The sequence below is a fragment of the Squalius cephalus genome (genome assembly GCF_949319135.1).
Source record: "Squalius cephalus genome assembly, chromosome: 21".
Taxonomy (NCBI): Eukaryota; Metazoa; Chordata; class Actinopteri; order Cypriniformes; family Leuciscidae; genus Squalius; species Squalius cephalus.
In genome coordinates this window covers 29,534,628-29,557,783 of record NC_137142.1, presented here as the reverse complement: position 1 = coordinate 29,557,783, position 23,156 = coordinate 29,534,628, and the positions used below count along the sequence as shown (strand labels likewise).

The following is a 23,156-nucleotide window of genomic DNA, read 5'->3' as shown; positions in this document are numbered from 1 at the left end:
GTGTATCCTAATGATATCTTTGCATTTCTTTTGTGAAGTAAAATGAAGCTATAAGCTATGTATTATCATTCGGAACAGAGATTATTTTACATTCACACTTAAAGGGAAACCTATTTGGAAAAGAAGTGTGCTTCATTGCACTGAATGTGCACTTCATATCTTAACTTATACTTGAACATAATATAATGTTAATTGAATAAATCACACTTATGTTTACTTAAAGAGTACACTTTCATGACTATGTTTCACGCTTTTTATAATAATGTCAAATTAAAAGTTTTACTTTAAAGTACATTTGTTTTAATCTTTTGTTGTGCTTTAACTTATTTTGATGCGTTTATAACGTACTAAAGCACATTTAAAGTACTTGAACATTATTTGATATTACTTTTAAAGTTAATATTTTTAAATGTACTAATTTGCAACCTGATCATTACAAATGTGTTTAAATACAGAAAATTTGATTCAAGTATATTTTAGTTTACAATAAATTCTTGTCAGTACATTAGACTTTAGCCATATTTCAAGGAAAATTATGAAATTGCATACACTGTAAAAACATATGACAACATGTTTTTACAATTTGCTTTAACTCATCAAAATATTAAGTTTTCAACCTTTTTATAAGTTATACAAGATTCAACTTATTATTTAATGTGAGTTTAATGTAATTTAAGTTGAAATTACTTAAACATCCAAGTTGATTGTACTTAATTTAAGGCAGTAACTTTTTTATGGCCCAAAAATCCCTCTAGAGGTCTAAAGTTGATTACATTTAGTATCAATTTAATCAATAATTCATTTTCATTTAATTACAATAGCATTAGCTTTCATTAAACACTAATATATACTGATATATATATTTAAAGTATTGTGCTCTTTTGAAAAATGTAATAGTATGGCATAATACACAACAATGTTCTTCTTTCACAAGGATAGTTCAACCAAAAATTGTGTTTCACAGTCATACGCCAGTATGAGGATGATTAAAGATGACAGAATTTTCTTTTCTTTTGTTGTAAACTCTTTAACCCTTACACAATTCTCTCTTACCACTGTATATCATAAATGGATACTGATGCTCAAACCGTATCTCAGACTGTATAAAAAACGCCTCGAGACCGATCTTGCTTCCAGCCTAAATTCATTTAGTCTATAAAGCACATCCAAAATATTTGATCCCGAGAAACGACGGTGTTAGCAGGTGCTAATCTGCCATTACATGATTAGTCGCAATTGCTTTTTGTAGCTTATCAGACACAGCTTAGAGAATGGTTACAAAAAAGAAATAGTCTGAGCAACCCCACACACCGATGCCTGAGGCAGGAGTAAACACACAGACCACACAATGTCTCACACCCTGGGAGGATACCAGCAAAGATCTGTTCCTTCACAATTACTAGCAGTTTCACTCTCCCTCCTGTCCCATCTGAATAGGGAGCATTACTGATGTTTCCATGACGACGACGAAAAACACCTAATAATTTTGCAAAACTCAAGCATGCAACAAAAGAACTGAAAGTTGTCCTGATTCAGCGATTTATCTTGTGTGGATTACACAAACACATGTGGATTACACAAGCATCATTAGCAGCTGAATTACTGATCGAATCACTCCTCCTCTAGATAAGAAAACCTTTCTGCCCTAAAGACCGTGTCTGTGCTGAAGTCCAAACCCCCCACTGTAATACATTAGCAGGATTAAAATTCCAGAGGTAAATCCTGAAGAAGCTGCTATTATCTTGCACTCTTCCCTTCAGCATAAGAGCCCCCCTGTGAAAAAGAAGTGTGCTTAATTGTACTGAATGTGCGCTTAGTATACTTCGAATCTTCAAAGGATATTTTCAAAAAACAGATAATATAATATTAATCAAATAAAAGGCCACTTGAGTGTACTTAAGAGAATACACTTTCAGGACTATGATTCTTAGGGATAGTTCACCCTAAAAAATAAAAATTGTTTAATTCTGTAACTCACCCTCTAGTTGTTCCAAACCTTCATGAGTTTCTTTCCTCTGCTGTCGTTTTTTTTTTTCCAAACCGATTTGTTTTCCATATGGAAGTCAATGGGGTCCATCTACTGTTTGGTTACCGACATTCTTCAAAATATCTTCTTTTGTGTTCAGCAGAGGAAAGAAAATCATACAGGTTTAGAACAACTTGAGGGTGAGATTTCTTGGGTGAACTAAGTACACTTTTAAAAATGCACTTTGTAATAATGTCAAAATAAAGTACATTTTAAATCATTATGTATAATAATTTTTTGTCATGTTTTAAAGTAGTACGCTTATTTTCATGTCTTGATTAACATATAAAGCACATGTAAAGTACTTGATCATTATTTTAACTGTAGTGTGTTATTCGAAATTCCATTTAAAGTTATATTTTAAGTTAATATACTTCATTGTTTCAAATGTATAATTACAATACATAAGCGTCAAAAGAAATGACATTAAAGTATATTTTAGTTTATAATAATTGCTTGTCAGTACAGTACAAAGACAGTAGTTACTTTTGTGGGTATAAAAAGCACTCTAAAGTGTGTATATACACACACACACACACACACACACACACACACACACACACACACACACACACACACACACACACACACACATACATATGAGTGACAGCCTAAATACTGGCATATTGTTATCTTCCAAACTAGTAAAATATGCCAACATCAAGATCTATTGTGGCTATATCCATCCGGTAAAGCACTGAGTCTCTTCAGAGTTGTTGGCCTCACCCATTTGTCCTACAATGCTGCAGACACCTTTCATAAACCAGTACTTGCACAGGCATCTCACAAAGACAAGAATACCTTGAGGGCATTTTCAAATAAGATTATCTTGGGCTTGAGAACCAATTACTAGAAAGCCATTTAGGCATCTCATAGTAGAAATTACAGCCTACGCCTAAATTGTTTTACTTTTGTTTAATATTGTCAGTTTGCTAATAATTAGTGTTATATGCGTGTACACCTTCTTTGTGGCACTTACAATAACAAAGACATAATAATTAAGCCATCCATCTTCATTCATTAGGCCTACCTGATTTAAGCCTGCTGACGTCTAATGAGAATGAGTCCCATGTGCAAGAATTAAAACTTTCTATAAACTATGAGTGATAAACTATAATTTGTTTATGAATCACAAGCATCTGGTGTGTATTTTTTTTTTTTTTTTTTTTTTTTTGCATTATTTTTTATTAATTTTTAAAAATACGCATGAAGTCCAGAGAGAAAGCCTATAGAAAGAGAGCACGTGTGCGTAATGCACTCTGCTGCCATCTACTGGTAATGAGAGTTAATGACACTCCTCATTCCTCCAGTCTCCCATATAGAGTTGATCATGTTGCGAGTGTTTCATATGCTAACTTTTCAAATAGCTGCAAGTTCGTAATAATGTAATTATAGGAATTATCCAGCAGTTTGACATTGATTCTTTGGAAATAACACTCTTCAACAAACAATGCATTCTCATGCAGTATACATTTTCAAGTACTTATCTACTGTTAAAAAGTTTGGTTTTAGTAATATTTTTTTTTATGTTTTTGAAAGAAATATTTTCTGCTCTCCAAGGCTGTATATTATACAAGACTGTATAATGCAGTAAAATTAGTAATATTATTACATTTTAAAGTAGGCCTATATCTCTTTTATGTAATTTTAACTATAGTGTGTTATTCAATATCACGTCAATATTAAATTTAAAGTTACACTAGAAATGACATTATAGTTTACTATATACATGCATTCAATTTCATTTCAAAGACAATAGAAGTAATTATGAAATTACATATAAAGATGCATGTAAGACCTGCTTAAGTGGGTCAAAAAGCACTCTAAAGTTCAGTTTAAATACAAAATTGGCAACACTTTACAATTTGTTAACATTAGTTAATGTATTAACTAACATGAACTAACAATGAAGAATACATGTCTTACAACATTTATTAATCATTGTTAATGTTTGCTAATACAAATCCAGCTGTTCATTGTTTGTTCATGTTAGTTCACAGTGCATTAATTAATGTTAGGAAATACAACCTTTGATTTTTAATAATGTATTATTAAATGTTGAAATTAACATTAACTACGATTAATAAATGATGTAGAAGTGTTCTTAGTTCATGTTAACTAACAAAGAAAGCGCTCGTTTGGATAACATTTTGAGAATATTTGAGTTTTAGCTTGAAGAAACTAAATTGTTCTTTTGTTTCAGAAGTAGCTGCTGGTTTGACGGAGTAGAAAACCTATGTTGGAATCATTGTTTCAATCCAACAACATTTTTATGATTTCTCTAGGTGATTTAGGACATTTCAGCAGGCAAACAACTTATCCATGCATTTAATTACAGGCCAACCAGATGGACCCGATTTCTAATCCATAGAAATATTGAAAAAGTTGATGAGAACTGGCCTGATGACTCATAAGGTATACGGGCTTATGTTGCTTTCGTATTTAAATGTACTCATCTGACACCCAGCTCATGTTGACAGCTGAAGATGTGTGAACTACATTTGCATGGACTGGAAAACTGGTGGGCTGACACTACACTCAGACAGCCTATAACATGAGAGCAGATGAAACTCACATGATCTCAAGATTTAAGACAAGCTGAAACTAGACATCCTCGCAATTACCCTTTGAATGTATGCATGTTGAATGATGAAATCATACCTCCAAATGTTTGGCAGTAGACGTACATCATATAGTCTTGTGAAGTATTTATTTAGAGTTAACGGCCTTCCACAGCAGACACCGTTCAGATCGAAACATCTGTCATCAGAGTGGAAATTCACACAGACAGTAAACAGCACATCACACAAGGTCGCAATACCTTTCAATGGCTTCACACGCAGCTTTCACTTGATTAAATAAAGCCTTATTTAATCTAGTCCATTCTATTCTATTTTTATTATTATTATATATTTACATAATTTGATATTTACATATGTATTCCAGCACTGCTCGCTCTGTTTGTTCTCTCAAATAGCTTTATAGTGCATCCTGGCATGCTTTTAAAAAAAGACATGATTGTATATATACTCACACTGCCAAAAAAATAAAGTCGCTGTTTGGATTTAAATAGGCAAATTCTTAAGAGTCTTTCACTGAATCATTATTATACCATTTCTGGCATGTTATATGTTTGGTAACAGTTCCTCTAACCATAACTGATGGAGTGCGTAGCTTTTCATTTCTTAAACAACCATGTAGGAAGACGTTTCATGGCCATATTCCAGGATGACAATGACAAGATTTATCAGGCTCAAATTGTGAAGGAATGGTTGGAGGGAGCTTGAAGAATTATTTTCACACATGAATTGGCTCCTCAGAGTCCAGAGCTTAAATTCATTGAAAGTCTTTGGGATGTGCTGGAGGAGACTTCACAGAGTGCTGGACTCTTGCATTCTCAATACAAGATCTTGAGCAAAAAAGTATGCACCTCTTGATGGAAATAACATCACAAAATTTAGACTTCTGCATAGGAAACCGCATACTTGGACATTACAAAACATTTTCTCCCAAATAGCATTTACAAAATATTATCTGAGGGTGAGAAGACTTTTGAGAAATTCTGCAATATAATGTATGATACAGGGATGTAAAACAGAACAATTAGAGATCTATTCAATTCTTAACAACACAGTGGAGTTTTACTCCTATTAAATGCCATAAGCTTTATTGGCTCTTTACACTCTAAAAAATGCTGGGTTGTTTTAACCCAATTTTGGGTCAAATATGGACAAACCCCAACGTTGGGTTAAAAATGTAATTTAAAAATGTAACCCAACGGTTGGGTTTGTCCATATTTGACCCAAATTTGGGTTGAAGCAACCCAGCATTTTTTTAGAGTAGGAAAGTTCCCTGTACTTTTATAAAGGCTACTGTACTCTATCCCAAACATTATGTATTACACTATGCCATAAACACCAACGATCAAGCACTGTCATGCATATATGCACGCAACTGGCTGAATCATTTTTAGCAAGATACCAGGACACCAGAGAGTTCTCTACCACCGGTTCAAACAGACAGCAGGTTTCTTTTGAAATCAGCTGGAGGGGGTTAGCGGACGGGGGTGTTAGTGACATCGCGGCTCAAGTGGCAACATTTGTGCAGTTCCAGCGGGACGGGATCGGAGGCCACAGCTGAATCTGTTCTGTTTGATCCGGTCGATGAGAAAGACTGAAGGAGCCAAAGCTGCATAGCTGAAGCTCTTTAGACGCATGCTGGTTAACTCATGGTGTGAGAAAACAAGACAAATCCCACTGAACCATTCTCTGATCCTTCTTCCTCTTTTCCATTCATCCCTTCATTCTGTTTATCTCCCTCTCCCTGTTATTTTCACTCCACTCCTTTCCCAGGTACCCGAGACAACCATCCGAGAGCCTATAAGCACTTACAGCGACAGCTTCCAAAGCCCCAAAGGTTTTATGTGATATCGCTACTCTGACAGAGACGTGTTTGGGTCCGTAAGTGGGATTTTATCTTGGCCTGAAAAATACAAACCAAGCAGAGGATGTTTGTGAGTTATGCGAGTGTCCACAGGTCTAATGTTGAGCGGTAGGCAGCAAACTTGAGACAAGGGGGAGGTTGAATAGTGAACTTCAGGGACCACCTGTTGTAGCACAAGACACTGATATGGCTGTGAACGGTTTCTATGGTTTTGATTTGGGCCCAGGCCGAGTGGACGGTGTCTGCTGTGGCCGCTGACAGAGAGACCGTATCTGCAGCTGTCCCTGTTAATTATACTGTTATCCCCGGTTTGGGAGGCGTCCCAATCAAACTGTGGAGTAGATACTGAGCATGACTTCATTGACTCCACGTTCACAGGGAATGATATCTCCCGTTTTGCACCCCTCATAAACGCCTTTGGGTGTTATTGCATAATCTAGATCACACCTATAAACCCTGCTGTTCCCACACTGTCAAAGACTAGATATGGAAAGACAGTGCACTCATTTTACTATGAATGCGAGGAAGTGCAATATGGAGGAATAAGTCCCGCCTTCTATATAAAAGAGCCAATCACCAATTGGTCGCTGCCTTTAGAAGCTCTGTGTTCTGAAATTTCACTGAGATTCAGATTTCATTGGTGATTTTAAATATGAAATTTAATCGCAAGCTTGGTGAACAGCTTTGGAGAATTTGATGTTTCCTCATTTAAAGGGGACATATCATGCTAAATCCACTTTTTTAGCCCTTAAATGCATTTTGTTGTATATTTGGAGTGTTTAGAAGTACAGAAAAGTTGAAATTATTCTCTTCAGGTGCTTCGTTGATATCTTCATATTCTGTTTTGGCCTTATTTTTCAACCTGTTCCGATTTTTCTGTTATCTATGACGTTTTGTGAACTATTACGTCACAGTATTTGCAGCGGAACTGCCAAATAAGGACATTGACTTCCAGCCCAACACTTCGAGCAATCCGCCATTTTTATTTCTCGCTGCAATTTTGTAGTCCAAGCTAAAAGATGCAGAAGTTACGAGAGGGTAAGTTAAAATGTTCGGTTGTTGGATGTAGTAACCCACACGCTTCATTACACCGTCTAATGTAGATGAACTGCTGCGCTTGTGACAGGGCGTATGTTTAACTGAAAGAACGAGCAGAGAGAGACCCGGTCACGCGCACGCACTCTCTCTCTCGTCGGAGCCAGGCGAAAATGTAAACAAGACAACGTCTCCAAACTAGACGCTGTCTTGCTCTCTCTCCCTCGCACATATTAATCAAAATAAATCGACACGGTGGTAAAAGGTCGGAAGACCAAAGTTTCATGTGTAAATACAGTAACACACCATTGCGATACATCTATATAAAGACGTTGTTCTGCAGGTTCGTCGTCTTCATTTTCATCTCGCTCCGGCTCCGACTCTGGCTCGAACATGTAAGGCTGGCTGGACAAGTCTTCCGTTGTTGACATTTTGTTAATAACGTGTGAATAAAAAGTTTCTGTGCCGCTAGATAATCGTATCTCTGCTATCAAACTACAAAAATGGCCGAACGGGGTGGAGTTGAACCGAGTGTCACCGCTGCATCCTGGAGAGAGGGCGGGGTATGAAGTGTCTCAATTGTATTTAAAGAGACCGCACCAAAACGAGTTGCTCTCAGACGCACATCAGAAAAGGGGTAGAAAAGGGGCCTGTGGAGCTATAATAATGAGGAATTCAGACCCAAGCATTGCAGTTCCGCTTTATATAGACTACAAATGTATGATTTATAAGTAAAAAGGAACGATTTAAAAGCATGATATGTCTCCTTTAAAGGAGATATATATTTATATATTTATATAAAAAAAAATCTGACTTTTTCCATTTAAGTGATATAATCGGGTCCCTGGTGCATCTACCAACCCAGAAAACGTGAAGTGGCAACCCAGTAACTTTGTTTTGGTAAGTCTTTCTCTGCAAGCATGTCAAAAAATAAGCCGATCAGATTTTGCTTTAATCTGCACGTTTCCACCCACAGCGACGCCATTTTGTTTTCACAAGCACAACATTGTAACCAGTTCTAATGCAATGGCAAAAGTTTGAACAAAGCATGCAAACTGTTCTGTCATTGGCTGCACAGACCAGCACAGAACACTGTTAGACCAAGAAATGTCACAGATGTCTTATAAAGACTTCAGGGAACTGTGTCAACTTGTGTAAAAGTTAAACATGACGGTGCAAGTCGATGAGATGAATCAATGTAACTCCACAACAACTACATGTATCCACTAACCATTCAGAAATGTCCAGGTGTAGTCTAAAAGTTGCAACCTCTTCCTGAGTCTCTCTGTAGGGCTGCACTCCGCTACTGGTTATTTCTGAGATTTTGGATGAGTGAGATTATTCAAGTGTTTTGTTATTGCTGGAGTATTTGAAGCTCGTGTAAAGGATCGGACGTCTTCTGAACGGAGGCGGAAGCAGCAGCTCATTTGCATTTAAAGGGACACACACATAAACGGGTTTTTGTTCACACCCAAAAAGGGGCAAATTTGACAAGCTATAATGATCTGGCTGGTACTTTGATCTGAAATTTCACAGACACATTCTGGGGACATCATAGATTTGTATTAGGCTACATCTTGTGAAAATGGGCATAATATGTCACCTTTAGATATATGATTTGTACTGAAATAGTCACCAAGTGACATGACTTTCCTTATAAGGGCCTTTGACACTGTAAAGCATGGTAAATGACCACTTCCACTTTGAACAGAGAGTGTGCCAATATAGGCACATGAGGAAGCCCATTTCTGCCACATAAAATCATACTTTGGTAAATCATAATTATGACATACTAAGTAAATCATAATTATGACATAAAAAGTCAAAATGACACGAAAAGTCCTAATTATGACCAAAAAAAGAGAGCCTAAATTATGGCACAAACAGTAACAATTATGTCATAATTATGAGAAAAAAGTCAAAATTATGAAAAAGGAGATGGAAGCCCTTTGGGTGTTTGTGAACTGGACCTCCATCTCCTGGACCTCCATTTCTTCTGGGAAATTGCACAACACCACCATATCTACTGCTTTTTATTTGTTCGTCATGTACAGAATTATATTTACAGAAAATATAATGGTTCTCCCTAAAAATGGTAAGACCTAAGATGTGATTAACCTTCTACTGCCAAAGATGGGTGTCACCAAACCAGAGGTGTTCAGAGGGATGACCTGTGAACTGTTTGTTTATGTGACCTTTTCACCTCTAGATGGCAGCATGTACTTGATTACTTATACTTAAGTCATGTTATGAAGTAATAATACAAGAATCTGTAAATAACCCTAAAAAATACAATGTGCTACGCCACTAAGTTTCTTAAAATCAATGTCTTTTTAAGCATATATAATAATATGATGTTGTCTGGTATAAGGTCACAAAGTTATCAGAAAGTGGTCTAGGCATTGAACTGTTTTTTGCTTTTAGGTTCCTTAAAACATTCATACTTTTGTGTTGTATCTTCATGCACACAACGACGCATGTCTTGTTCTTGAAAATAATAACTAAACCGGTTCTTTGAAACGAACTGTTCGAAAGAACCGATTCTCGGACATGAGTCCCGTCACTATCTGAAGATGTCCTTTTTGACTCTCCGTAGTAACTTTAAGGCTCACGTGATCATAACAACAAAAAATTACCGCGAAAACGGTCTTTGCCTACATTGGAAATTTACTAGCTCAGATTTTATCCCAGAAATATCCACATATTTTAGGTACAAACACATTCATAATGTTCTGCGAAAAAGCAGTCGAACTTATAAGAGAACTACATCGGATGGGAGATGGTCAGCTGCCCGCGTTTAATGTAAGTAAAGCGCTTCGTACAGTTTTATAATAGAAAACTGTAACTTAGCTGCCATAGTTTCAGCAGGTTAGTAACAGTCGGATGTCATTAACACGTTAAAGTGTTATGTATACTGGTTTGTCTTGGATTTTCCTCAGGAAGACAATATTCGGCAAGTCCTGGAGGAAATGAAGGCTCTGTATGAACAGAATCAGAGTGATGTGTAAGTCTGTGCTCAGCTCTCACCATCGACACTAATGCTTTCTGTGTTTGATTAACGTTAGCAAACGACAGGGGCTGCAAATGCAATGCTGTTTTTGTAAACTAAAACCATAAAAAAAAAAAAAAAAAAAAAAAAAAAAAAAACGTTTTTGTGACATTCAGACAAATATGTTTTATGATTCTAAGACATAAACGGTATTTCATATCAAACGTATGTCATACTAAGGCATAATTATGAGAAAATCTTTTATCTCATAATTTTCTCTCATAATCGACTTGTCATAATTTCATATTTTATCAGATAATTATGACTTAAGTATTACTCAAGTATTTCAATGTTGACATAATCATTACATTTTTTGTCAAGACTTAAGACTCTTCATCTCAAGATGACTTTGTAAGTTAGTATGTCATAATATTGATTTTCTCATAATGACTTTTAGCTCATAAATTAGATTTTTTTTATCACAATTTGACTTTTTTTGTCATTGTTTTTTATTTTATAATTATGACTGTCAATTTTAGAGTTTGTTGTAGTTATGATTTTGTATGTCATCATTATGAATTAGTATCTCATATTGGCGACTGCCAAAGCCGTTAAAATCATTTTCTTATATGAAGTAAAACTGAAACCTTTAGAAAATGAGTATGGTTGCCTTGGCAAAACAAAATACTTTTACTAATACTGAAAAATAAATGTAAGCTTAATAAATAAAATATATAGTAAATAATAAAAATGAAAAAGTACATAAAATTACTACAACTTAAAATAAAAACAAAATACCTTATTCAAAATATGAATGAATACTGTATGATTTAGTCTAAAAAGCCAATATACTCCATATAAACTTGCTTTTTTATAGGAATGAGGCAAAGACCGAGGGCAAGAGTGAGCTGATACCAAGCATCAAGTTCCGCCACTGCTGTCTACTGAGGAACCAGCGCTGTATCTCCACATACCTGTGAGTGATTCACTGTTATCCATCGTCTGGTTCACTCTTCAGACGTTGGCAGGTGTGATCAAACATTTCTCTCTTTCTTCCCTCAGTTATGATCGCCTCCTGCGAATCCGTGCTCTCAGATGGGAGTACGGCAGTGTACTGCCCACAGCCATTAGGTTTCACATGTGTGCTGAAGAGGTGGGCCTGAATTTCTTCTGTGTAACAAATATTAAATGCCACTTGTTTCTTCTTGGTGACTGACATGTTAATTCAAATGCTTCTAAATCAGATGGAGTGGTTCAATCAGTATAAAAAATCCTTGGCGACCTATATGAGATCAATTGGGGGAGAGGAAGGTTTGGACATAACACAGGACATGAAGCCCCCTAAGAGTTTATACATTGAGGTGAGTGCAGTGTTATTTTAGTATCACTTACATAGGCCTGGTTTCACAGACAAGTCTTAAATTAAGCCTTAGTTCAATTAGGACGTTTAAGTAGCTTTTATAAACATGCATCGGAAGAAAACATTACTGATGTGCACCTTGAGACAAAACAATGGCACATGTCAGTCCAAGTTACTTTCATTTAAAACAGCTCAAACATGCGTTTTAGTCTGGGAGTAGGCTTAAGATAATGTTGTATTAATATATATTTTAATTTGAAAGTTTTAGTAAATTAGCATTTGTAATTTTCAATAGTTTATTATATTTTTTCATATTAAATATGTATATACAGCTTTTATTTTATTTCAGTTTTAGTTATTTTATTACAATCAAGTTAAACTAAATTAAAAGTACACTTTGTAACTTCTGGCGGTTAATAAACAAAACTGCATTTTGAGGAAGAACATTGTTTTGGTTGTGCTTTGGCACTGTGTGGGTGAATATTTTCTTTCTCATAATTAAAAAAAATAAAAAACTACTGCTGAATTCTCAATGTAATGGGTAAAAAACATTTATATACATAGTATATAGACTTTTTTTTCCCCATTACATTAATTCAGTGGTGATCTCTTTTTTTATATAAGTTCTGAAGTATTCATACGTTAAAATTGCCATTACAGCAATCAGAATGAGCTTAAAATATGTTAAAACATAATTATTCTAACATGGGCTTTATTTCTTTTATGAAAAATAATTTTATTTTGGGACAAAAATGTAACAAAGTTAACCGAAAGGTTTTTGTGTGTGTGAAATTTACCCGTTTACCTAAGCACACAGGAACTTTATTAGCACTTATGTATCTTTTCCTCCATATTCAGGTGCGGTGTCTTAAAGACCATGGAGAGTTTGAAATAGATGATGGCACTGTGATTCTGTTGAAGAAAAATAGCCAGGTAACTATTCTTAAGAGCATGATTAAATCACACTAGAAGGACTGCTTGTTTGTTTATATTGCTTAACGTGTTTCACCCTTTCTCTCTTCACAGCACTTCTTACCCAGATGGAAATGTGAGCAGCTCATTCGGCAGGGTGTATTAGAGCATGTCATCTCCTAAGAATAAGCAGTTGATGTGGATACTTGCATCTTTTCTTCACTTTAACAATTGAAATGTTATTACATTTGATTGATCTAATCAGAAAGCAACACATATACACAGGTAAAACTTTACTTGCTCACATGGGAAATAGTACATGATGCATTTACAACACAGTGGTGTCACAATTATCTCCCAAAAGTTAGCCAGCTCTTTTAAACAAGGTGTACATCAATTGTAACACTTAGAATAATTTATATCCAAGTGGACATTAGTGCATCATGATTGAAAATTGTGCAATTACAATATAGTATTTGTATAAAAAAAAACAAAAAAAAACCTGTACATTTGAGTGAATACTGTGATTTTGGTTATAAAATGGGCATTAAAACTGCAGTAAAAAGAATACATCTCATTTTACTATCAAATACTTGAAGCTAACAGATTGGCATGAACGCTTGCGGTTTGTACCCTACATCACAGTGAACAAATAAAGGAATGTGTAAAGCTTTGTCCTTGACAAATGATCAATTCACTTGCCTCTGAAGAGACTAAAATATGACCTTAAATTAACTTTACGCTTCGTCCTTTTTATATAGTTGAAAACAGCATGATTTAAATACAAAATGCTGTTAGAGTAATTGTAAGACTTTGCATTATTTGTGCTTTTATAAAAACATTTCGCACCAAAATACAAAAGTGCACTAGAGGGTGGGACTTCACAGTCCAGTACAACAGGTAAAGGCTCGTAATGGAGTGAAACAAGTCTAAGCTGTGAACGATGCTGGGGCGATTTTACGTAGCAGTTTATTAAGGGCGATCACTTTCTCCTCCAGCAGGAAAGACTTCTTCTCTGCACTCTTCTGCCTCTGCTCGGTCACCTGAAGAGCCTTCATGAGCTGAGAGTTTTCCACATACAGGTCCTTCAGCAGCAGATCTGACTTGGCGTTTTTGGCCAGCTATAGGAGGGGAAGTTAGAGAGGGGATTGTCACTATACAAAATATCAAGCTTTGGAACAGCATACTAATATACTGTTTCTGTTTGTAGTATGTATACTACAGTCTTATGAATGGATGAAATGCCCAGTTGACCTACATTTGCCAAAATGTGCACAAAAGACACTATCACAGCTATGTTTCCATCTAAAGTTGCAAATTTTACTTGTGCAAAATTGGAATATCGCATAAAACATTTTCGAATAAAGCACCGTTTCCATTCCATGTGTTCAAGAGAACAAATGAATCACTTCCTGGGAAATTGTCACAAAATATCTAATAAAAATGGAAGTTGCTGCAATCAGGAAAGAAAATGTGGCTCTTTTTACCTGCAATAAACACTCATGATATCTTGCGTTTGGGAATGCAATCATGTGAGATGCTTCGTGGACGGAATTAAACCAAATAATTCTGATGAAAGACTTTGGCTCAGGCATTTCAGAATGATCAAAGCAACATTTGAGATGCGGTGCGATGCGATTGGTCCACTGGTTAGTCTAATTATCTAATCACATCCACTGTTGATGAAAAGTCAGTCACATGAGCTTTTTGTTGCGCATTGAGGGATTTATTAGGTACCGGTAAACATGTTTCCGTCGTAATATGGACGCTGGCTTCTTATCGGATAAAATCCGCCTTTTATACGCATTTTTTGAATTTATTCACATCTTTATTATTATTTTGAAGATTGATACCCAAACATATAAACAACATGCAGTATGTGGGGTTATCATGTGAAATTTTTACTTGTTGCATAATGCTGGCTAATATTTCACATCCTAAAAACAACAGAAAAGTAGTAAGTATTATGCAGTATTTAGTAACATGGTTTTAAAGTGCCCCTATTATGCCATTTTAAAGTTCCTAATTTTGTTTTGGAGGCCTCCTGCAATAGGTTTACATGAATCCAAGGTCAAAAAAACACTTAATATACATTGCACATCACCTAATTTCTTAAGACTGGAATTACTGACGACTCGTTTCAGGTAATTCAGAATCGGTTTGTTCTTTCGGGATACAAATATCTACATTTATAGCGCACATTGATCTTTGCAGATCTTTTACAATCACAAACAGCTATACTGTATTACACACTGCATGAAAGGTCATATCTGAAAAAGCATAATTGGGGAACTTTAAAGCCACTTGTTTCTGGTTACCTGTTCTTTTAGCTGGTTGACTTTCTCCTGCAGCATCACACGGGTGTTTTTCAGCTTGGCTTCAACTTCATCCATACGCTCCTGCATACTCACCATCAATTTCTCGTATTGCTCCTGTTGTTTGATTTAATAGTTTGTAAATAAAATTACTTGGAATATGAGGTGAAGGTTGAAAAAACGTAAATGATTCAATGATAAATACAGTTGTGGCCAAAAGTGATGTCTGGCTTAGGAAAATTGACATGTTCACCCATCAAGAATTTGAAAGTGTAGCTGTACCTGCTGAAGGCCCATCTGAATGCCGGCTTGCTTGGCCTGAGAGCGAAGCAGACCCTCTAAATCTTGCGTCCTGAGCTGCTGCTCGGCCAGTTGAGTTTGTAGATGAGCCAAGTGCTCGCGGGTGCCAGACCCCACCTGTTCCCTTAGTTCCTGTACCACACGTACATGCTGAGCCTGGACCAGCGACAGAGCGCTCTCCGCCCTCAGTGTCTAAACCACAGTATCAAACACACAAAAGTGAGACCAAAAACATTCATAAGGAATTCTCAATCAGTGAGAAGGTAGAAAATGATCTCCAAACCTGTTCATTTGCCTCATGTTTAGCAGTCTCTAACTCTGCTTGTTGGTTTCTCAAAGTGAGGCACTGATGTGTCAGTCTCTGAAGTTCCAGCTCCTGAGTCTGCAGCTGAGCCACCTATAAAAAATAATATTCCAATCAGAATGATTTCTGAAGGATCACATGACATTGAAGATTGGAATAATGGCTGCTGAAAAATTAGTTACATTTTAAAACATTAAAGTAGAAAAGAGTAATTTTAAATTGTAATTATATTTCACAATATTATTGTTTACACAATTTTTTCTTGGCGAGCATAAGACTTCTTTCAAAAACATTGTTCATTGTCAAAATTATCACTGACCCTAAACTTTTGACCAGTATTGTACCAAATATACATATGAATTTGTGCTTTCATAGATATTTGCACAAAAAAAACCTTCCTCCATGTTGAATTTATTTGTACAAAACGTTTAAACATGAGGATAAGTTGAATCCTATACCAGCTGTGCAGCGTTTCTGTGCTCAGTGGAAGACAAATGGCTATGCGATTTCACTTCTGAGACACATGGGCTGTGTCCGAAATCACCCCCATACCCTTAAAGGGCACTATTTGAGGGGACAGCCATTTGTAGTGTTGTCCGAAACCATAGTGGACATTATCGAGCTCACTCATTCAATCCCACAATGCACCGTATTAATGGGTGTACAACCTATGTACGCTGAACGGCTAGATGGTGGCGCCCGCAGCTGAATCTCCACAACTTGTTTCTCTACAATATTTCAGTAAAGACAAAAAGACTACAGGAATAGAGGAAGCTCCAATTTGTTTTGTTTTTTTGGTGAGTTCGGTGATCCCCTCTGCATTGAATAATGGCCTATAATAGCAATGACAAGTATACATTGGTTGTACACAGCAAAAATAATGCATTGTGGGTTTAAAAGTGTGCACTATATGGAATTCACAATTGCAAATCAAGAAAATTCCTGCCGTGCAAACAGTAGAGAATGGTGCCAGCCATTAAAAGTAAAAATGTGTCATGCATATGCATTCCAAATAGTGCACTATAAAATAAATAGGGACACCGATAATTGCAAATTGAAAAGAATCCAATGCAAAAGCAATTTGTTCTTCCTGACTAACTTTGTTAAGAAGGTCCTCGTTCTGTACTCGCAAGCTCTTGCACTCCTTCTGCAGAACACTGACTGCAGTCTCCTCCTGAATCCTGTGGGTCTGATGTAAATGCTCCTTCTCTTTATGCAGCTGATGTATGCTGTTCTCAAGCTCCTGGACCTTGTGTTACACAATATTTAGCAGTTATTCATTTTATTATTACTGAATTAACCCAAACAAGTATAAAGATCATTGTTCACCTTGTCCTGACACTGCTGCAGCATCTTCTGATGTGTGGACGCCTCCTGGATGTGAACGTCCTTTTCTTGCCACAGAATTAGGATCTGGGAGTTGAGCTGCTCTATCTGGGTTTCTGAGTTACGAAGCGATTCCTGAAGCTTTTCCAGCTGCAACAAACACAAAGCAAGCTTTAGCATGTCCAGTATCAGAAAAGTACTTGAAGAAAAAGCATCAGCATCTCACCTTCTGGTCTCTGTCTGCTGTTCCCTTCAACAAATGGTCCTTGTCTTGCTCTAGTGCTTGGTTTTTCAGAGTCTGACTAGTCAATGCAGACTCAACCACAGTCAAATGCTGGAGCTGAAAAATAAGAGTAGTTTCAGTGATTCCTGCCAACTTTGAGATCATTTATTAATATATCTCCTAAAAAACTAAATCATACCATCTCCTTGGCAGTTTTAAGCTCCCTCTCTAGAAGCTCCTTCTCTTTCTGCCACTGTTCCTGGAGCTTTAGTTTGTCGCTATCCTGCTGCTGTAGGGTTTCCTGCAGCTGTCTGTAGGACGCAGCTGTCTCATCGTTCTCCTGGCACACCTGTGCTAGCCTGTCAGTCAGCGTCTGCACTGCTCTCTGATCAGTACACAGCCGGGAACTTAGTTCAGCGTTCTCACCGCTAAGCTGAAGGTTTCTCGCACTGAGATCGAGCACCTCTTCTCGACATTTGGAATTCTGTTGGAGAAGGAAACCAATTGTTAAGGGCAGGAACTATAATGTAGTACAATCATTCAGTATTCATAATGTGACATTTATGAGTGAAACAGCATATTTAACAAAAAAGAGAGAAAATATGATGGGTTTTTTAACATAAAAATGCAGAAAGTTTTCTGTGATGGGTAGGTTTAGTGTAAGGGGATCGAATATACAGTTTGTACAGTATAAAAACCATTACGCCATTTGAGAGTCCCCACAAAGATAGCAAAACCGAGTTTCATTTTTAATTTAAAGTCAGCATTAAATGGAAGTCACGATAGCCTTTTCTTCTCTATTGTGACGTATATCCAACAGCTTCTCAAACAAGAAAAAAAAAAAAAAAAAAAAGGGCAGGATTTGATTTTGTCCCTTGGGAACTGATTGGATGGTTGTGGTTTGCTATTGCTGTGATGTCATGTGAGTGACGTGATGTCCCGCCCTCGTGCCAATAAACAGAAAAGAGATGTCGCTGCATGAGGGAAGTTATTTTGATTAAAGATCATGAAGGCACATGAATAAAAAAAAAAGAAAAGTGCACTGATAAATCATTTATAATAAATACTCCACAAAACAAAAAGTCACAGTGAAATCAAAATCAACGTTTCTTAAATATCCATGCTACCCTCTTCATGCTATCAACATTTTTCCAAGAACTTCATTGATGCCAATCTTGCCTCTTTTCGTAGCCTCTCCTCGTCATCTCGATTTGTCATATATTCTCTGTCCATCTCTTCAAGTTTCCTCCTTAAATAAATAGTGAAGTGAAATTTGTTTGTGTTAAATAAAATGCTAAAATTAAGTTTAGATAATTGACAAGTTAAAGTAGATGATTTCTTTACCTCTTTTTGTTGACCTCCTCCTCCAGCGACTTGACATCCTGCTGTAAGACGGCAAGCCTGTCTTTCAGTGCACTGTTTTCAGACGTGACCTCATCAAGTTGAGCCCTACAATTGGACACCAAAATATAGAGATCAGCTCTCCATTACAATCTTACCGGCCTCTGCACTTTTAGGAAGCTTAGTATTGAAAACAATATCATTTCAGGAGTTTTCGTAGCAAGATTTTCAACATTTAAAAAAAAAAGCAGCATAAGTTTAGGGCAACAAACACACAAATGTAATATTAATACAATTAATAGGATGCAAGAACACATTTTAAATCAATAGTGAGTTTTCATGCATGTCAGTGACACATTATCATTCAGTTAGTGAGATGCAGAATGAGGTCTGAAAAATCAAAGCGCATATCTACGGTTAATGATCTCATTCTGTGAAACATTCAGTCAAACATTCTTGGACAGACACAAAAGTAGTGAGCGGTCAATTCTTGGCATCCGTACGGGAGAATCGACGATTGGATCAATGCAGCAATTGTTAATCTTTTGGTTCTGTTTCGGCGGTCATCTACTAGCTGGAGAACCACAAACCTGTGGGGATTGGAGTCCATCTCCAGTTCTAAGGCCATGACAAGTCCCTCCATCTCCAGAAGCTGTTCTTTCATTTGGCACTTCTCGATTTCAAAGGCCTCCTCCATTTGCTGAAGCTCTGCTTGGGAGTCCATCAGCGATTGCTGTAGTTGGTTGGTGGTATTGTCGGCCTCCTCTCTCAGAGAGCACAGCTCTCGCTTTTTGTCCTCCAATTGGTTGGTCAAAAGTTGAACCTGACCAGAGAAATGAGTGACGTTTTTAAACAGATTCATCTTCAGCTGAACCTCGTTCCAGAGCAAATCCATCTCTTCGGCTTTGGCTTCAAGCTGACGGTTGAGTTCCTGCATTTGGTTGTCTTTGCTTTGCAGTTCCAGAGCAAAATGATCTCGGTTCTCTTTAAGTTTGGTAGATTCGGCCTCCATTTCAACAATCTGAAAAGAAAGCTGGTCTGCAAGTTGCCGGTAGCTTGAGTTCTCTTGTTCAAGACGCCTTGTTTCTTCTTGCTCCAAGTTCAGACGGGCTTGAAGCTGTTCAACCTTACCCTGCTCCACAAGAAGAAAGCCTTTAAGGTTTTGCTCCATTGTGTGCATTTGATCCCACTCCTCAGAGACACTATTAACCTGTGTTTGTAGCTGTTTGAGAACCTCACACTGACCCTTGAGCTCCTCTATGAGTCGATCCCGCTCCATCTCCACAGCATTTAGCTCAGAAGCCTGTCTTGTAAGATCATCATCTCTGGTTTTCAATGCCTCGTGTGTTTTGGCCAAGTTTTCTTGAAGATCCTCAAGTTCTTTCCCTTGCTCTCTTAACTGCATTTGCTGTTCACCAAATGCAGTAGATATATGACCACTGCTTCCCTGCATTATTTCAATCTCCTTCTGCCAGGTCTCAGATTTGGTCCTGCAGTTTTCCAGCTCTTCTGTCAACTCAGAAATTATGTCAAGAAGCTCCCGTTCCTTCTCTTTTTCTTTTGCAAGTTCCTTTTTTAGATCTTGAGCACTTCTGTCCATTTCTTTCTGTATTTGCTCCTTTTGCTTCAGAATTTCTTGCTTCTTTTCTCGCTCAGCTTTAAGCTTTTGCTCTAGCTGAGAGAGCTTATTGCAAAGCTTTTGTTCTTTCTCATTTCTAATTTCTGTTTCCTTCTCTTTGGCATGAAGTTCTGAGGTCAAACGCTGAACAAGGGCATCTTGAGCTTTCATGGAAACCGTGTTGTCTTCAAGCTGAACACACATCTCTTCCAGCTTATCTTCTAACTGTCTTTGTAATATGAGCAACTCCTCCTCAGCCCTAGATGCGAGTTCTACCTGAGCTTCCATGAAGTGGATGTGTTCTCCTAGCTTCTTGATTTCTTCCTGGTGTTCCTCCTCCAGTTTCTTTCTTTCCTGTGCCACCCTGCTGCAGATCTGAGCTTGCTCTTCACTCCAGCGCTCGGTGCTGAGGAGAAGCTCCCTGCGCGCCTCCTGTTCTTCTCTGCGATGCTGCTCAGACTGCTCCTCTAGACGGCTGCGCTCGAGGTGCAGCTGATGGAGCAGGCTACGCTGAGCCTCGCTGTGTTGTGCCTTCATGTGCAATAACTGCTGCTCTGCCTTCTCCCTGGTAAACAGCAACATGCTAATACATCTATGTCTAAATTCATGGCAATGTCATGGATACCAAGGAAGAAGAAAAAAAAAAAAGAGAGAAAAAAAAAACTACTTTCCCCTACTTAAAAAAAAAAAAGAAAAAAAAAAAAGAGGTTGAACATGCAGTAAAACTATTCAAGATGTAATTCTTGAATGAAGGTTATATGAAGCACACATTACGTTTTATTGAAAATGCACAAAATAAATTGTAAGTATTATTTTCAATGGTGAATCTCATTCAATTCCTAATGTAAACCATTATTTTTAACATTATCATAAATGATCAATTTTTATTGAAATCATTAATACGTCAACAACAACAACAACGTTTACAATCAAAATATATTTTCTTCACAAAAGTAATAAAGATATTTTTGCATTAAGGAAATGAAAACGGATGCTGTCTGACGATTGATATATTTTTATGAGCTGTAGTAAATCAAAAATAATGGTCACTCACAACACAAAAAAATAATGGTCTTAAAATAGGCAACATTTTATATTTGCAAAAAAAAAAAAAGGTTTAATTAAACATACTCTTTTTTTGGGAGGAGGCAAAAAAACATACAAAATAAAACCCTGGTTTCTGAATTCTTACTTAAAGACTGACAAGTAATTCATCTTCTAGCTCTGTCCTTTTTCAAATATATACTTCTAATGTCTACAATATATGAGCAGCACTTAATCCTTTACCAGACCATTTGAATAACACTTACCTAACAAGCAGCACCTCCTGGTCCATCTTGAGCTTGAGTTCTGCCTCTAGCTGATCTTTCTCTGAAGTGAGGCGCATCACGATGTTACTGATCTCACGAGCATAGTTCTGCTCCAGTTCTGCCTGTTCCCGTTGAATTCTTCGTTCTTGCTCTTGACCCCAAACTCCTCCCGCAGTCTTACCCCTCAGCTCCGCTTCCAGCTTTTCAACAGCCTGACGCGTTTGCTCTGCTTGCTCTTCCGCCTGAGCCTTCAGGTCCTCCAACTCACTGATCTCCATCTTAAAGCCCTGCGAGATGTCCTTCCTTTCAACCTCCATATTCTGCCGCATCAGCTCCATACTGCGCTCGTAGAAATTCACCTGTGAACACAAAATTAAGACTATAAATCACTTTCTCAACATCATGTTAACTGTCAGTGTCCTGGTACGTCTTTGGTTTAGAGGCATTTGCATATCCTAACTTTTTCCCTTTCAGCTCTGGCTGTTTGAATCTAAACTGAATCTACTCTAATTTGCAAAGGGTACTTTGGGTAACCTATTTAATATTTCCATGGTTTGCCTGTACCTTAGTCTCCAATTGGATCTTCAAATCCTGAACCTCTTGCTCGTATCTCTCTTTCATCTGCTCCATGGCCAGTTCTGTCTCAATGCTTACAGACGGAGCCAAGCTCTCCAAGGAACCCAGGGCTGAAGAGACACACCAAATCAAGCCATGACCCATGTGTATGGATATTTCATTCAGAAAGGATAACTTTGTTTTTATTATTCCTCACCATTCTTGTCAGTGACTTGGAGCGTTTTTCTGACCTGAGGAGATGTACCTTTCTTCATTTCAGGATCATCTGTAGAACAAAACAGATAGGTTTAGATGTTTACTACAGAGGTTAAGCTCGATAGCATGAAAGATGTGTGAGATCTAGATGTTTGTTCACCAGAATCTGATTCAGTGGTTAATGCTCTTTGGCTTGACCAGTCATGATCCGACAGGCTGCCCCTGGATCGTCTGGCTCTCCTTCCTGAGCCCTGAGACTTCAACAACTCCAGCTCTGAGCACAACTCGTCATTCCTGTCTTGCAACTCCTGTATTTAGTGGGGCGGAGACACAGAGTCATTTGCACAAGTAAAACTTTTTTTCTGCATTTCCTGAAACAAATCTCCCAAAATGTAAAGCAGAGGTGAAATGTGTTTTTCTTTGAAAGCATCACCAAATGAAACAATTACAAATGGCTTACTTGCAGTTGTCTGCAAATATTTGACACACACACACGGGTCAAATATATTGTTCTTTTAAAAATATATATTTTACATATTAAAATTAACTTGATAAAAGTTTGTTAAAAAGATAGCAAAAAACAAATGCATACTTTAAATAGCAACATTCCCTCGTTTCGGTTTTGTAATCCTATAATAGTATAGTTTTCAAAACATTGAGTTGTTAAAAACATTGGACAGGTTCAAAATTCTTATTTCATTTTGTTGACTTATTAGTCAAAGGTTTATACACTGCTCAAAAAAATTAAAGGAACACTTTGAAAACACATCAGATCTCAATGGGGAAACATATCATGCTGGATATTTATACTAATATGGACTGGGTAATGTGTTATGAACGAAAGGATGCCACATCGTTTGATGGAAATGAAAATGATCAACCA

The 23,156-nt window shown here is 37.1% G+C and overlaps 2 protein-coding genes across 4 annotated transcripts in view; one reads left to right on the top strand and one right to left on the bottom strand.

Annotated features, from left to right (window-relative positions):
* Window positions 1-10,050: 10,050 nt before the first annotated feature.
* gins1 (GINS complex subunit 1 (Psf1 homolog)) lies at window positions 10,051-12,956 on the top strand. The gene is made up of 7 exons (XM_079855003.1): window positions 10,051-10,306; window positions 10,444-10,508; window positions 11,371-11,469; window positions 11,556-11,646; window positions 11,738-11,854; window positions 12,712-12,786; window positions 12,880-12,956. Exons 1-7 carry the CDS (start codon window positions 10,232-10,234, stop codon window positions 12,946-12,948), a joined length of 591 nt encoding a protein of 196 aa, XP_079711129.1. The 5' UTR covers window positions 10,051-10,231; the 3' UTR covers window positions 12,949-12,956.
* Window positions 12,957-13,045: 89 nt separating this feature from the next.
* ninl (ninein-like) overlaps window positions 13,046-23,156 on the bottom strand; it is a 32,270-nt gene continuing 22,159 nt past the window's right edge. For 2 of the 3 annotated variants that reach the window (XM_079855000.1, XM_079855001.1), the window contains exons 14-28: window positions 22,434-22,581; window positions 22,275-22,343; window positions 22,067-22,188; window positions 21,503-21,861; window positions 19,165-20,757; window positions 18,578-18,682; window positions 18,413-18,482; window positions 17,433-17,717; window positions 17,237-17,350; window positions 17,014-17,160; window positions 16,784-16,933; window positions 15,664-15,777; window positions 15,363-15,572; window positions 15,084-15,197; window positions 13,046-13,886 (exon numbers count right to left, since the gene is read on the bottom strand). In XM_079855000.1, coding sequence (XP_079711126.1) covers window positions 13,695-13,886; window positions 15,084-15,197; window positions 15,363-15,572; window positions 15,664-15,777; window positions 16,784-16,933; window positions 17,014-17,160; window positions 17,237-17,350; window positions 17,433-17,717; window positions 18,413-18,482; window positions 18,578-18,682; window positions 19,165-20,757; window positions 21,503-21,861; window positions 22,067-22,188; window positions 22,275-22,343; window positions 22,434-22,581 — 3,792 coding nt within the window. In that variant the 3' untranslated portion in view covers window positions 13,046-13,694. The remainder of the gene's footprint in view (window positions 13,887-15,083; window positions 15,198-15,362; window positions 15,573-15,663; window positions 15,778-16,783; window positions 16,934-17,013; window positions 17,161-17,236; window positions 17,351-17,432; window positions 17,718-18,412; window positions 18,483-18,577; window positions 18,683-19,164; window positions 20,758-21,502; window positions 21,862-22,066; window positions 22,189-22,274; window positions 22,344-22,433; window positions 22,582-23,156) is intronic. The other variant, XM_079855002.1, reaches the window with a different exon arrangement.

Bases quoted from the DNA above. Each gene is read 5' to 3' on its own strand.
- gins1 (XM_079855003.1), top strand. From the start codon at position 10,232: ATGTTCTGCGAAAAAGCAGTCGAACTTATAAGAGAACTACATCGGATG. The intron at 10,307-10,443 runs GTAAGTAAAGCG...GATTTTCCTCAG, and splicing joins GTCAGCTGCCCGCGTTTAAT to GAAGACAATATTCGGCAAGT. The intron at 11,647-11,737 runs GTGGGCCTGAAT...CTTCTAAATCAG, and splicing joins TTCACATGTGTGCTGAAGAG to ATGGAGTGGTTCAATCAGTA.